Source organism: Globicephala melas, chromosome 20 (genome assembly GCF_963455315.2).
Source record: "Globicephala melas chromosome 20, mGloMel1.2, whole genome shotgun sequence".
Taxonomy (NCBI): Eukaryota; Metazoa; Chordata; class Mammalia; order Artiodactyla; family Delphinidae; genus Globicephala; species Globicephala melas.
Window position 1 is genome coordinate 42289744 of NC_083333.1, and position 14482 is coordinate 42304225.

Consider the following 14482-nt stretch of genomic DNA (forward strand, 5'->3'; position numbering starts at 1 on the left):
AGTAGGACCTTGTTGTGTATCCGTTCTATATATAATAGTTTGTATCTGCTAATCCCAAACTCCCACATCCCTCCCACACCTCCCCTCACCCTTGGCAACCACAAGTCTGTTCTCTATGTCTGTGAGTCTGTTTCTGTTTTGTAGACAGGTTCATTTGTGTCATATTTTAGATTCCATATATTAGTGATATCATGTGGTATTTGTCTTTCTCTTTTTTAAAAATATATTTACTTATTTTTGGCTGTGTTGGGTCTTCCCTGCTGTGCACTGGCTTTCTCTAGTTGTGACGAGCGGGGGCTACTCTTTGTCGCGGTGCGCGGGCTTCTCATTGCAGTGGCTTCCCTTGTTGCAGAGCACGGACTCTAGGCGCGTGGGCTTCAGTAGTTGTGGTGCGCGGGCTTTGTTGCTCTGCGTCATGTGGGATCTTCCCGGACCAGGGCTCGAACCCGTGTCCCCTGCATTGGCAGGCAGATTTTTAACCACTGCGCCACCCGGGAAGCCCTGTCTTTCTCTTTCTGACTTACTTCACTTGGCATGATAATCTCTAGTTGCATCCATGTTGCTACAAATGGCATTATTTCATGCTTTTTTATGGCTGAGTAATATTCCATTGTATATATGTACCACATCTTTATCCATTCATCGGTAGATGGACATTTAGGTTGTTTCCATGTCTTGGCTGTTGTAAATAGTGCTGCTATGAACATAGGGGTGCGTGTATCTTTTTGAAGTATAGTTTCGTCTGGATATATGCCCAGGAATGGGATTGCTGGATCATATGGTAATTCTGTTTTTAGTTTTCTGAGGGACCTCCATACTGTTTTCAATAGTGGTGGCAGGTAATTTTTTTGGTTGTTTTTTTTTTTTGGTCAAGGTGGGGACCCCAGCAGAGATGGATGGAGATAGGAGAGATGGAGACCCAGGGAGAAAAGACGTGGCATCTGGTCTCTTGTGGGGCAGGGGAGAAGCAGAAGGTGAAGGGGCCGCTTTCCTGAGGGAAGCTGTGAGCTCAGGGCATAAGCACAGTTGCCCCGGTGCCCACGGGCAAACTGGGGGGCAGCGGTTCCTCCTCTGGGCATCTTCTGGGACCCCAGGGTAAGTGACTGTGACAGCAATGGGAGGCAGCATCCTTGGCATGGGCACCCCAGAGGTGGTGGCATCAGGGTGACCCCCTCAGGTGGCTTCATGAGTCAAATCAGAAAGCCAGCAAGCATGGGCCCATGTGACTCTCACAAACTGTACCCATGAGTCAGCCCTGGAGGACTCCTGTGGACGGTGGAGGTCCTCACTGGGCAAGTTGGGGGAGGAGATCAATAAGAAGGTGATGTTTAAGCTGTGCATTGAAGAAGTAGGAATCTGCCATGGGGAGAAAGCAAGGTCATTCTAGGCAGGAGGACCAGCGTGTGCAAAGGCATGAGTGACCACTGGCGGCCTCAGACTGTCGGGGGGTCAGTCTGGTGAGTGGGTGTACAAGGAGGCACAGGCGAAGGAGAGGGAGAGAGAAGTGAAGCTAGAGAGAAGGTGGGGCTGGCTCACGGTGAGACCTCGTATGTGAGGCTGCGGTTTGGATTTTGTCTCGAGGGCAGTGGGAGCCCCCGATGGCTTGTGAGCAGCGGGCTGTGGCCTCGTATGTGTTTTAGGTTTGTTTAGATTTGTTTGATGTCCGTGCTAAGGATGGGTGGAGGGGCCGGCAGTCTAGAGGCTGGAGGGGAGGCACCAGGCAGTGGCAGTGGGAAATCTACCCCCAGCCCCATGTTTCCCCTGCTCGTCTTCCCCCAGCCCTGCCCCGACCCCAGGTCCTCAGAGTGTGTCACTCGTCAGAAGAGCAGAGTCTGTCTCCGGGCGGGTGGAGAGAGCAGGCATCCCTCGGCCCTGCTCGTGCTGGGCCCAGGGCAAGGGCTGGCTGGGCAGCTGGCAGCTTGGCAGGGAGAACATGGTCGGCTCTGCTGTGTCTGCGGCCACTGCAGCCTGACAGCCTGATTAATGACCCGCCAGGGCTCCGCACGAGTCAGCAGCTCCACTTCTGTGGCAGCGGCCGAGTGGACCTGCCCACTCTGCCTCTTCTCCTCCTACGGCTGGTGGCTGGTACTCCCGGATGGGCTGAAATGCTTTGACATTGCCTCCTCCCTGGGTTCTTCCATACCTTCTGCTGACCATGTCCAGCCTCCTTTAAATCCTGCCCCTAAATGCTCCTGTACAGGGGAGGCTTTACAGAGTTAACCCCCAGCCCTCTGGGTTCTGGCTTGTTCTTTTATTTTGTCCCCATCAGGCACATGGTAAAGCTTAAAAATACGTCCCGAAGGCATCATTGCCGCTTCTCTCCCGTCTCTCAAGCCTTTAGTGACTGACATGGGCCCTGTCTTATCTCTCTGCTGGAGGGTCTGTGTCTGTGTATTCTGTTTGTATAAGTCCCACCTGCTCCATCAGACTAGCAATGCCCCAAGCAACGCCCCAAGGTCAACATCTTTAGACCGGTGGCTTCTGAATCCAGTTTTTTCTTCTCCCCTAAACTGGGTGCTCCCCAGGGAAGGGGGCTATGTCTCCCCCTCAGTCTGGGAGCTCCCTGAAGACAAGGGCTCTGTTTGGGGCTGCCTTGCCTGTTGCTCCCTCACCTCCCAAGTTGAGCTGTGCCTTGGGTGTGTTCTGCGGGGGACTCAGGGGCTGTAGGAGAAGCCTCCTGGCCTGTCTTGGGGATGGCAGGGTGGAGCATGGCTACAGCAGGTATGGATTTAGCTGGGGCCAGAGCTGTTGGGGGCATGGCTAGGGAGCAGGTACTGAGCTCTCCGGGGCCAAAGGGCTCCCAGGCCTGAACCAGCTCTGGGCCACGGTCTGCCCCCCTGGGAGGGCCATGAATTCTTGTATCCAGACTCTGTGGTTCTTGGCATCCTGATTCCTCATGCCTCCTGTGGGCTCTGTCTTGGATAACGACAGGAGGACAACCACAGCTACTATGTGTCCCGTCTCTATGGTCCCAGCGAGCCCCGCAGCCGGGAGTTGTGGGTGGACGTGGCCAAGGCCAACCAGAGCCAAGTGAAAGTTCACCGAATCCTCTCCAACACCCACCGGCAGGCTTCGGTGAGTGCCCCAGTCCCTGGCAACGCTGCCCTGGGCTGGGAGGCTGGGGGCCAGCCCGCCACACCTGGTCAGTGGGCATGGCTTGTGGCCTGAGGTCTGTGGTCTGGGAAGTGCTTTCCAGGGGACCCTGGGGGGCTTTGCCAGAGTTGGAGCGCCCTCCTGTGGTACTGCCCTGGACATGCCTGTGCCCACCCCCCAACCAGTCCCATCCAGATAAGCATGGGGCAGTGTGGATGCCCAGCCCTCTGGCCTGCAGGTTAGCCCATGCTGATTCTCTCCCATCCCCTGCAGAGAGTGGTCTTGTCCTTTGATTTCCCTTTCTACGGGCATCCTCTGCGGCAGATCACCATAGCAACCGGAGGTAAGGCCTTGTCTGTGGGACTGGGAGAGGGTGTGGAGATTTCAGCCAGAACTTGGGACCTATCTGGGAAGGTTCCCTGGAGACCGGGTTTTACAGATGGACTGGGGAGGGTCCCACATGTGGCTCTCTTGGGACCCCACTCTCAGGAGAGAGGTCATCAGTGTTTCAGCCCAGCTTCCTCACATCAACTGACTTGCTTGTGTGTGTGTGTATGTCTGTGTGTGTGTGTTTTTCTCTCCCTCTGGGTCTGTGCAGGCCACTGTGGGCAGTCCCTTGGCCCCTGTGCTTCTGAGTCTGTAAATGAGAGAGAGGAGACTGCACTGAGAGCCTGCTTCCTGGGACCAGGCTTCCAGTTGATATGAGGAGCCTGTCTTTGATTCCTGTGCGCTTTCCAAGGGACAGAGAGAGGTGGGAGGGGCAGAGAGAACCTTCTGGTCTGGGGCCCCTTAGCTCCATACATGCCAGACCCGTGCCCACTATGTGAGGCTGGTGGACGGAGGTCCAAGACTCACTTCCAGCCCCGTCTACACTGCTCTTTCCTGCACGAGGAAGCAACCCCTCTGGGCCATCTCTGATGATTTGTCTACACTTCTTCCCACCCCAGGCTTCATCTTCATGGGTGATGTGGTCCATCGGATGCTCACGGCTACTCAGTACGTGGCTCCTCTGATGGCCAACTTCAACCCTGGCCGCTCCGACAACTCCACAGTTGCTTACTTTGACAATGGTGAGATCAGAGCTCAGAGTTTAAGTCACCCAGCTCCAGGGCTCCCTTGGTCCAGCCCGTTTAGAGGAGCCCAAGTCCCAGAGAGGGCAAGGGACTTGCCCACAGTCACACAGCAAGACAGCCACCCTAACTTTCTGTGTTCATTTTCCTCACCTGTAAGATGGGGACAAAAATGCCTGCTACCTGATGAGATAATGAAATGAAAGCACTTGGCTCTTAGTAGAGGTGAAATAAATATCAGAGACCTTTACTGTTTCTTATTCTCACCAGGTTGTCCCTTGAACACCTACCTTCCACCCCGGGAGAACAGTTGTTTCTCCTATTTCTCCTCCTTTTCATCCCAGGGGGTCAGGATAGGCAAGAAGGAAAGGGCGTGCTTGGGGTTGGAGATGGTCAATCACAGTACCTGGTTGGGGGTGGGGAAGCTGAAGAAGGGTTTTCTGGTTCCTCTTCAGCTTGGAAGTCAGGCTGTCTGTGGGCTGCCCAGCTCCTGCCTCCTGCCCCATCATCCCTAAGGAAGCCAAGCTGTGGCCCATCCACATTGGCCACCGTTTCCGCAGGGCCCTGCTCCCCTCACTGTCTCCCTGTCCAGCCAGGTCTCTGCTCTCCTCACCAGGGACAGTCTTTGTTGTTCAGTGGGACCACGTCTACCTCCAGGACCGGGAGGACAGGGGCAGCTTCACCTTCCAGGCAGCTCTGCACCAAGATGGCCGCATTGTATTCGGCTACAAAGAGGTGAGTGGGCCCAGCTGCAGAGACGGCCTTTCTTTCATTCAGCAGTTATCTGTCGAGATCCTCCAATGTGCCAGACATAGGGCGTGGTGCCGGGGATGCTGGCAGTTAATAAGATGGCTGACGGCCCTACCTTTGTGGAGCTGAGAGTCTGGCTGGAGGGATAGATTGTGGGGACAAGTATAGAATTGCCACTGTGACAAGTGCTCGTAAATGGAGATGCCAGGAAAGCCTTTCACGGGGCTCTTTACCTGAACAGGGGTCAGGGAAGGCTCTCCCGAGGAAAAGAATTGAAATCTGCAGAATGTGTAGGAGCTAAGGAAGCAAAGAAATGAAGTGTGCTCCAGGAGCGAGAAAACACATGCTCTGTGGCAGGACAGAGCATGGCCGGTAGAAACCTCTGCAGGAAGGCAGCCTGGCCGGAGGGGAGAGAGTGAGGGCAAGAAGGGGGGCGCAGGGGGACAACCGGATTTGCCTTTGAAAAGGACGCTCTGGCTTCAGAGTGGAGAGCAGAGGGCTGGGGCTCAGAGGGGATGCTGGGAGATGATATGGGAGACAGGTAATGCCAGCCTGGGGTAGGGAGGGGGCGATGGAGAGAACTGGATAGATTTGAGAGCCAGTTAGCAAGCTAATGTATTAGAGATGTATTAGACGGAGGAGGAGGGAAATGAAGGGGGGGTGCGAACTGAGGGTGACTCCCAGGTCTCTGGCCTGCATGGAGGCACCATTCACAGAGAGGGAGAAAAGAAAAAGGAAATGTGTTTGGAGATAGTGTGGGGAAGACTTGGAATTTGGATGGGGCCCCATTGGGTTTGAGATGTCTGAGTCCTCCAAGAGGCAAGGCCCAGCAGGCAGATGGGTCTGGAGCTCGGAGGGGAAGTCTAGGCTGGCCCAAGAGCGTTTGGGGGGTAGACAGAGCCTCTTCTTCCCACTGCAGATCCCTATGCCCGTCCTGGAAATCAGCTCGTCCCAGCACCCCGTCAAAGCAGGCCTGTCAGATGCCTTCATGATTCTCAATCCATCCCCGGACGTACCAGGTGAGTCCCCAGGGATCCACAGAGATCCCTGGATGGGGCTGGACTCAGCTCAGACTGAGCCAGGTTGTCAGGGGCAATGGCAGTGACAGGGAGTGGAGGGGTGGTGGAGAGTTGAGTGGGAACTGAGGGAAGAAAAGGGGCAGAATGAGTTCCAACTTTTCTTCGTTCAAGCAGAGGAACCGGTTTTTCCAATAAAATCTCCAGGGGGAGGGACTGCTCTGGTGGCGGAGGGGGAGGAGAGCCAGGGCCCTTCCACTCAGCACACCCTCTATTTAGAAAATCTCCAAAGACACCAAATTAGGGTTTATGAGTCCTCCCAGAACATAACCATAATTGCTTCCCCACCCCCAGTTGATACAAGGGGCATCCCAGGGGGTTTCAGGAGACAGGAAAATTAGGTTTCTCTCCTGTCCCTGATCCCATCTTCCAATTCCCCTTCCTGGAGGCAACCAGGGCTACCAGGGTGTTTCTAGGGCTACAAGCCTTCAGGTAAGTATACGTACGTATATTTAACACCAAAGATGTCATATGATGTCCTCTGTTCTGCTCCTGAACAAAGTATATCTTGCCCATCATTCTGCATCACCATGGCTGTGTGATAGCCCATTGTGTGGATGTACCTTAATTGAACCAGTCCCCTGTGCATAGACTTCAGTTGTTTCAATCTTTCACTACAACAACTGCAGTGAATATTCTTGCAAATAGCTACTTTTATGCCCTTGTGTATTTCCATAAGATTAATTCCCACCACTTCACTTGCCCCTCCACTGTCCCCACCCTGAACTCCCAGTGCTCTAGCGAGTGGCTCAGACCCTGCTCCGTTGCTGCAGTCAGCATCTGCTCTGATTGGTTAATGTCTGTACTGAGCTGGTTACTAAACAGTTTCAGTATCACCCTGATTGTATTAGTTAGCTACTGCTGCATAACAAATTATGCCAAAACTTAGAGGCTTAAAACAGCAAACACATTATCTCAGGGTTTCTGTGGATCAGGAAGCAAAGCATGACTTAACTGGGTCCTCTGGTTCAGAGTCTTTCACAGGCTGTTCTCAAGGTGTTTCCCAGGGTTACCTCAGCCACTGCTGGGGGGAGATCCATTTTTAAGAGCTTTCATGTGGTTGTGGCAAGATTCAGTGTCCCCCTTCAGTTCCTGCCACGTGGACCTCCGCATAGGATGGCTCACAACGTGGCAACTGGCTTCCATCAGAGCAGGCAAGGAAGACAGCGGTAGAGTGTGAGCAAGATGGAAGCCAGAGTCTTTTTGTAACCTCATCTTAGAAGTGCGGTCCTATCGCTTTTGCCATATTCCGCTGGTTGGAAGCAAGTCACTACGTCCAACCCACACCCAGGATAGGATTACACAGGGTGTGAACACCAGGAGGCAGGGATCATTGGGGGCCATTTTATTTTATTATTATTATTTTTTAAATTATTTATTTATTTATTTTTGGCTGTGTTGGGTCTTCGTTGCTGCACACGGGCTTTCTCTAGTTGCGGCGAGCGGTGGCTACTCTTTGCTGCGGTGCGTGGGCTTCTCATTGCGGTGGCTTCTCTTCTTGTGGAGCACGGGCTCTAGGCGCCTGGGCTTCAGTAGTTGTGGCTCACGGGCTCTAGAGCGCAGGCTCAGTGGTTGTGGCACACGGGCTTAGTTGCTCTGCGGCATGTGGGATCTTCCCGGACTGGGGCTCGAACCTGTGTCTCCTGCATTGGCAGGCGGTTTCTTAACCACTGCGCCACCAGGGAAGCCCTGGGGGCCATTTTAGAGGCTGCTTACCACACGATTACAATCCCATCCCTAGACACTGAGCTTTACAGCATCTTATTGGACCATCCTCGCAGCATTGTAAATGAAGTCTGTGCGTTTGTTTCTTTCTAAATGAGGACACGGAGGCTAAGAGAGGTGGCATGACTTGCTTTCACACAGCTATGAAAGGTAGAACTGAAACCCAAATCTTCTGTTTTTTAAACCCTGGGGTCCACTATTGAAACTTTGTAAATCTGACCCACTCCCATTCCACCCAGAGGGGTGACTCCTTTCCTCCTCAGTTCCCCAAACGCCCACACACACCCAGGCTGTGCACACACCCAGGCTGCTTTGCAGGAAGGACCATTCTTGGTGTCCATGCCACCCTCCTCCCCATTCATTAATGCATCATCGGGGCGGGGTCTGTGCCTCCCTCACAGCTCACAGGGCTCTCTCTGTGCCCAGTGGGAGAGTCTCAGGAAATCTGTGTTGGATCCAGCTGTTAAATGAGGGTGGATTAGAGGAAGTCAGATCCCCCAGGAGTGTGTGCATCTGAGGCTCCTCTGTGATTCTGGAATGAAAGGCTGTTTTAGAGCAAGCCAGGGAGATGTGAGGAGGTGGGGTAAGGAGGGGCGGAGGAGGAAGCAGAGCCCACCTGAAATAACAGGAGGGCAGCTGCACCTGTCCTGTGAGACCAGAAGGAGACGCAAGGGCTCTGTTGTGGGAGCTGCTGGATTCAGTGACTCTCGGAGGTGCTGGGTCCACCCGCCAAGCGAAACCCACGCCTGACTCCCACACTCTGCCCAGCGGCTCCCGGGCTCCAGTCTCCATGCCCTCTGTCCCCCATTCCTTCTTGTCACTGCCAGACAGATCTGGTCACGTCATTCTCTGGCTCCTTGTTGCCCAAAGCATCAGTTCAAAGTCCTTTGATTCTGGGCACAGCCCACTTTTTTTTTTTCTTTCAGTTTTATTGAGATGTAATTGACATACAGCACTGTGTAACTTTCAGGTGTCCAGCATAATGATTTGACTTACATACGTCACGAAATGATTACAATAAGCTTAGGGAACATCCACCACCTCATATAGATGCAAAATTAAAGACAGAAAAAAATAGATTTTTTCCTTCGTGATGAAAACTCTTAGGATTTACTCTCTTAACGACCTCCGTATGTAACAGACAAGTGTTCATTATATTTCTCATGTATGTTATGGTCACAGCGCACCTTTATAGGCTCATCTCCAGACTCTCCTGTCACCCACTACTCTGTCCACGCAGCACTGGTCTGCATGCCCTGGGTTCCCCAAACATGCCAAGGGCTATCTGCATCTTTCTGATGCAGTTCCTCGTATGAAATGCCCCCCGCCCGAAGTCCTTTTACCACTTGGCAAATCCTACTCATTCACTGGTCCAGCTCAGATGTTGCCTCCTCCATGCAGCAGAATTCACGGCTTCCTCCTCCATCCCCCCGGCACTTTGTTAAAAGCTTTAATATAGAACTCATGACACTGTCTGGCTCATCCATATTCTCCCCAACTGGCTGTGAGCTCCTTGGGGGCTGGCCGTGGCCCCAGCACTTAGCCCAGTGCCTGCAGCAGGGCAGGTGCTCAAAACACGAGTAGCAGCTCGAGAGTGAGCGCTGACGGGAATGGGTGGAGCAGAGACCCTGTCCCCTGCCCTGTGGTTACACTAAGTGAGAACAGGACCTGACATCTGAGTTTGGGGGGTGAGTGCTTTGATAATCGCATCTCTTTTTGTCAGATATTTTTTAGCTTGGGGGTGCAGGCAGGGACTTTAGAAGGAACATGGAGGTACGGGTGGAGCATATCACGTGCATGCATTTTCTGGGGCAGTATCCATGGCCTTCATTGGGTTTTAAAATGGGCTACAGGGCTTCCCTGGTGGCGCAGTGGTTGGGGGTCCGCCTGCTGATGCAGAGGGCGCGGGTTCGTGCCCCGATCCGGGAGGGTCTCGCGTGCCGCGGAGCGGCTGGGCCCGTGGGCCGTGGCCGCTGGGCCTGCGCGCCCGGAGCCTGTGCTCCGTGGCAGGAGAGGCCGCAGCGGTGAGAGGCCCGCGTACCGCAAAAAAAAAAAAAAAAAAAAAAGGGCTACAACCTCTGCTTTTCGGAGTGATGGCTTTTATGTGGCTGAGAGATCAGATTCCTCTGGGTCTGATATTCAACCCAGCAAGCAGGGAATTTGTTTGAATTTGGTTGAGCTGCAAATAACAGTAAATCCCAAAAAACCATGATAGAAGTTCAGGTAGAGGCCTCTGGTCCACAGACCCTATCACCGGGATATTCACCTCGAATATTCCCGTTGTCCCAACCCACCTGTCCTACAGAATGAGTGATGTCACCGCCCTTGTACCCAAGCTTGGTTCCTCCCTGCCTGGGGCCCTGTGAGGAGTGGAGTTTACTCCCCACTATTCAAGAATCCCCCAGTCCCTGAACCCTGTCTGGGGGACTCTCTCCTCCCCCCAGTCTCCAAACACTTTCCTCCCACCCCTGTCTGAGGGTGGAGGGAATTCTGCACAGTCTCATTCCTGCGGTTGAGGGAAGAAATGCTGAAAACAGCCAGAGTTTCTCTTACCATTACTTCCTCGCAGAAACTGCTCCACAGGCTTTGGAGCAGAGTCTGCAGAGCACGCTTTGATGCAGAGAAAAGATTCAGATTAGCAGCGTCTGTTTGAAGAAGCATGCAAAACATAGAGGGTAGCTGATACACTATTTGACTGGAGGGGCCCCCAGAAGTCAATACAATTTCCTCTATTCGTTTGTTTAAGAAACCCTTTCTTTCATGGGCAGTATAAAAGCAACTTTAGGGTAGCCAGAGTCAAAACTGACAGAGATTCTGAATTAATGGAATTGTATTAATTCATTAATTTATTGTAGCCCGCCCCTTGGCTGACCCCAGAATGGCCTTGGACGGCCCGGCCTGAACACTTGGGCCTTCTCCTTTACCAGAACTTTCCTTTCCTTTCAAAAGCAGGCTTGAGAAATGTGGCAGAGGCCTGTGCTGTACCTTGGTGCTGGGCAGCTGGGTGGGGAACGGGGAGGCCCCAGAACTGGCTGCAGAGGAGTGAGAAGGAAAAGCCAAGCGGTGGTGGTGGTGGGTGTCATCACCAGATCTGGCCCAGTTTGTCTTCTCCCTGCTCCTGATAAAGGATCCTTTACAGTGCTCTTCACTGTAGCTTTTTATCCATCCTGGGGCCCTCCCCCTCCCCTCCCCCTCCCCTCCCCTCCCCCCTCCCCATCCCCCCCGCCCCGTTTTTCACTTTTTTTTTTTTTCTTTTCTGTTTTTCCCTCTACTCTGCTCCCTGAGCCTTGCCGTTTCTCACCTCCTCTCCTCCCTCTGACCTTTTCTACGTTGCATCTGTGCCGAGGAGGTCTCTCCTCCCTCCCCTCCTGGGCTGAAAGCTCCTTGGGATACAGGACCCTCATTGTGTTTATCTCTGGGGTCCCCTGATGGGGCTCAATTCATGATTAGTAAAAGAATAACCAAATGAACAAAGGAAGATGTGAATGAGCAGACAAAAACTTTTTCCTGAGCCACCATCTTAGATTTTTTTATATCGTAACCACTGTTTTGGAGGGAAGTTTGTGGCTGGACCTGTCAGTCTGATTTCTTCTGACCAAACCAACCCTCTCCCTGCTGGTGTCTGGTGTGGAAACAGAACAGGACATGCCAACCTCGCTTTTGAGCCATGAACATCTCTTGCTTGCATGACAGGGCTTTCCATGTCTGGACCTTAGTGTTTTTTGAATCTTTGATGAATGGAAGCAGAGATAAAACAGAAACGTCTGAAACTGCCAGAAATGTGGCGCTGGGGTGGCCACTGTCTTGGTTCCAGCAGGGATCTGTTGGTCAGGCAGATGGACGTCATCGTCCTTGGGCAAGCCCCAGATGTTGGCGAGATAATCCAAAAACAAATAACACAGGCAGGGATATTAAGGGATCTGTTTATCAAGAAATAAAAGTATTGCCAAACCAGACACTTAAAAAAGTACAAGTTGGCAGTTGAAGTGAGCAACTATTTTTTTAAAATAAATTTATTTATCTATTTATTTCTTTTTGGCTGCCTTGGGTCTTTGTTGCTGCATGCGGGCTTTCTTTTTAGTGGTAGCGAGCCGGGGCTACTCTTCGTTGCAGCGCGCAGGCTTCTCATTGTGGTGGCTTCTCTTGTTGCAGAGCACAGGCTCTAGGCGAGCAGGCTTCAGTAGTTGTGGCACATGGGCTCAGTAGTTGTGGCACTCAGGCTCTAGAGCACAGGCTCAGTAGTTGTGGCACACGGGCTTAGTTGCTCCACGGCATGTGGGAATCTTCCCGGCCCAGGGCTTGAACCCATGTCCCCTGCATTGGCAGGCAGATTCTTAACCACTGCACCACCAGGGGAGCCCGTGAGCAGCTATTTTTAATCAGAGATATGTTTCGGCCCGCCCACCCTCCTCCCACTTCCTACCACACACATCTCCTCCACCCTTGCTGGTAGGGCTGTGTTGCTTTTTGGAGGATATCTGATCATCTCTGGCCGTACCCTCACTTGAGGCACGTCCCCACCTCTGCTCCCCAGTAGGCTGGTGGGGAGACTCATTCCGAGATTCTGGTGTGGGGTTTGCTGGGAGCCCCGCCTTCCCCAGCTGCTGTTCGTGTGTCTCTATCCGTGAATTCGACTCCCTTGACAAGTCCGTGTCTCTATCATGCCCCAACCCTGACCCCCTTTGTCCTCCTATTTCACCTGCCTTCTGACCAAGGGCAGGCTCTCTCCTGTATCCTTGCAGGTGGAGAAATCCTGAAAGCCAATTCTCCTCCTCCTTTGAACTCTAACTTCGGGAGGGTCTGACTTTTTGTGGCCCATTGGCGGCTGCCCTTTTGAGAAAGGCCATAATCTGAGGTGGGCTGAGGAAGAAGAGCATTCTTCCTTTGTGCTGCGGGCTGAAGTTATAATAAGTTGCTGGGGTTTTCCTGACTATTTGTAAGCCATTCATTCATTCACAGTCGTCTCTTGAGACCCTGTTCTGTGCAGGGCCTGGTGCGAGGGGCTGGGGGACAGAGACATATAACTTGTAGGCTCTGCTCTTGGGGAGCTCATAGCCTTGGGGGAGGTGGCCAGCAAAGTAAATGTTTGTGAAACAGGTGACACTGGACAGTGCACAGGAGGCTGTGGAGGGGCCACTAACTGCACCCAAGGGTGGGGGATGTCTTCAAGGGGGGCCTGTCATTTGAACTCAGCCTGGAAAGACGAGGCAGATTAAGAAAGAAATGTTTACGCAGAGTCCAGACCCCATGGCCTCAGGCACCTCGGAAGACCTGAAATTTCACCTTTATTTTGTATCCTATTCCATTTCAGTGTTAAAAGGGGTAATTCTTTAGGAGAGATGGCTTCTGGGGGTAGTGGGTGGGATGGAGCTGGGAAAGGCTGCCTGGAACTTCCCCATCCTCCACCCAATGTCTCACATCCTGCAGGCTCACCCAAAGCCCAGTCCACCTTCGCAGAGCAGTTGGTGTCACACAGGGAGGGCCCTGCAGCACATGTGGGCCTTTGGTGAATTGAAAATTGGTGCCTCTTCTGGGCAGCTGAATTACGGAAAAGTGCCCTTCCTCACCCCAGTCTCCTTCAGACCCACCCCTGCTTGGCAAAGGACCTTTCTTGTATTAGAAAAAATCTGTGTGTGTGTGTGTGTGCGCGCGCGCGCGCACATGTGCACACCTGTGAGTGGGTAGTGCTTGCATTTCAAGCACAGGCCTCTGAGGTGGACTGCAGATTCCTGTTTAGTTCCGGGGTAGTGCTGCGGCCACCAGCGCCGGAGCAGTTTCCTTTTCATCGCACAGAATGTTTCAAGGGTATTTTGTGGTCGCGGATGCTTCAGGGGCTGAGGTGTCTCCAGGCTCTGCGGCAGGACAGTGGGGTGTGGTGCGAAGAGAGCACGCTTTGGGTCAGACCACCTGGGGTTCAATCCTGGGTTAAGTAGGAGGGAACGTTTCCAAAATTGAGGATAAATAAATTACAGAAACGTAGCTGAGATGTTCTTTTGAGCAGTGGATTCTCCCCTCGATCCTTCATTCAGGATGGGCCACCCAGCAGTTGCACAGGACACCCTCCTTTTCATGGATGCCCCCACTGAGTGTTGCTACCACCTCGGGAAACTTTTCTCCAAATCACCTTCAGCTGAGTGAGAAAAGGAGTGCACTGGGGATACTGAAGTAGCCCAAAGAACCAAAGGAAGAGCCAACAACTGGGAAGATAGGACCAGGGCAGGTGTGGGGACTCCAGAGCCTGGAATGCCACCAGTTTCTCTCCACGAGGTGGCTTCATCCTCTAGCTTTCCCCTTGAGACTGGAACCATGGCCATTCATGGACGCCGAGCTTGCATCTTCTTAGCAGTATTACTGGAGAGCAAAGGGCCTTCTGGTTATAGTTTAAAAGTCCCAGGGAAGGTCTCTGATTGGTCTGACTTCATCAGATGCCCAGCCCTGGACCAATCACTGTGTGGCCAGGGAGGCAGGGTCATGAAAGAAGATGCACTTCACAGACAAAAAACCGAGGCCCTAAGGTTATCCTGCTTGTCAGGAGCAGAACTTGACTCAGAACTCAGGGCTCTTGACTCTGAGGTCCTGTAGGAAGTTTCTGCAGGGAGTGAGGCAGGACATAAGCCTGGCTCCAGGCCCTGAAACTTGCTCTCCCCTGCATCAAGGAGGGGAGAGGTTCTCCAAGGCCAGCCTGTCCATCTGCAGACATTTGCAGAGTGCTCACTGTGGGTCAAGTTCGGGACCAGGTGACCATAGTCGAATGGTCCCCACCCTCCA

General features: G+C 52.9%; 1 protein-coding gene across 2 annotated transcripts in view; it reads left to right on the plus strand.

Annotated features, from left to right (window-relative positions):
* Nucleotides 1-14482, plus strand: part of PLXDC1 (plexin domain containing 1) — a 64345-nt gene that overhangs the window by 26776 nt on the left and 23087 nt on the right. For both annotated transcript variants that reach the window (XM_030839924.2, XM_060290700.1), the window contains 5 exons: nt 2932-3075; nt 3367-3436; nt 4041-4163; nt 4780-4898; nt 5833-5932. In XM_030839924.2, the coding sequence (XP_030695784.1) occupies nt 2932-3075; nt 3367-3436; nt 4041-4163; nt 4780-4898; nt 5833-5932 (556 nt within the window). The remainder of the gene's footprint in view (nt 1-2931; nt 3076-3366; nt 3437-4040; nt 4164-4779; nt 4899-5832; nt 5933-14482) is intronic.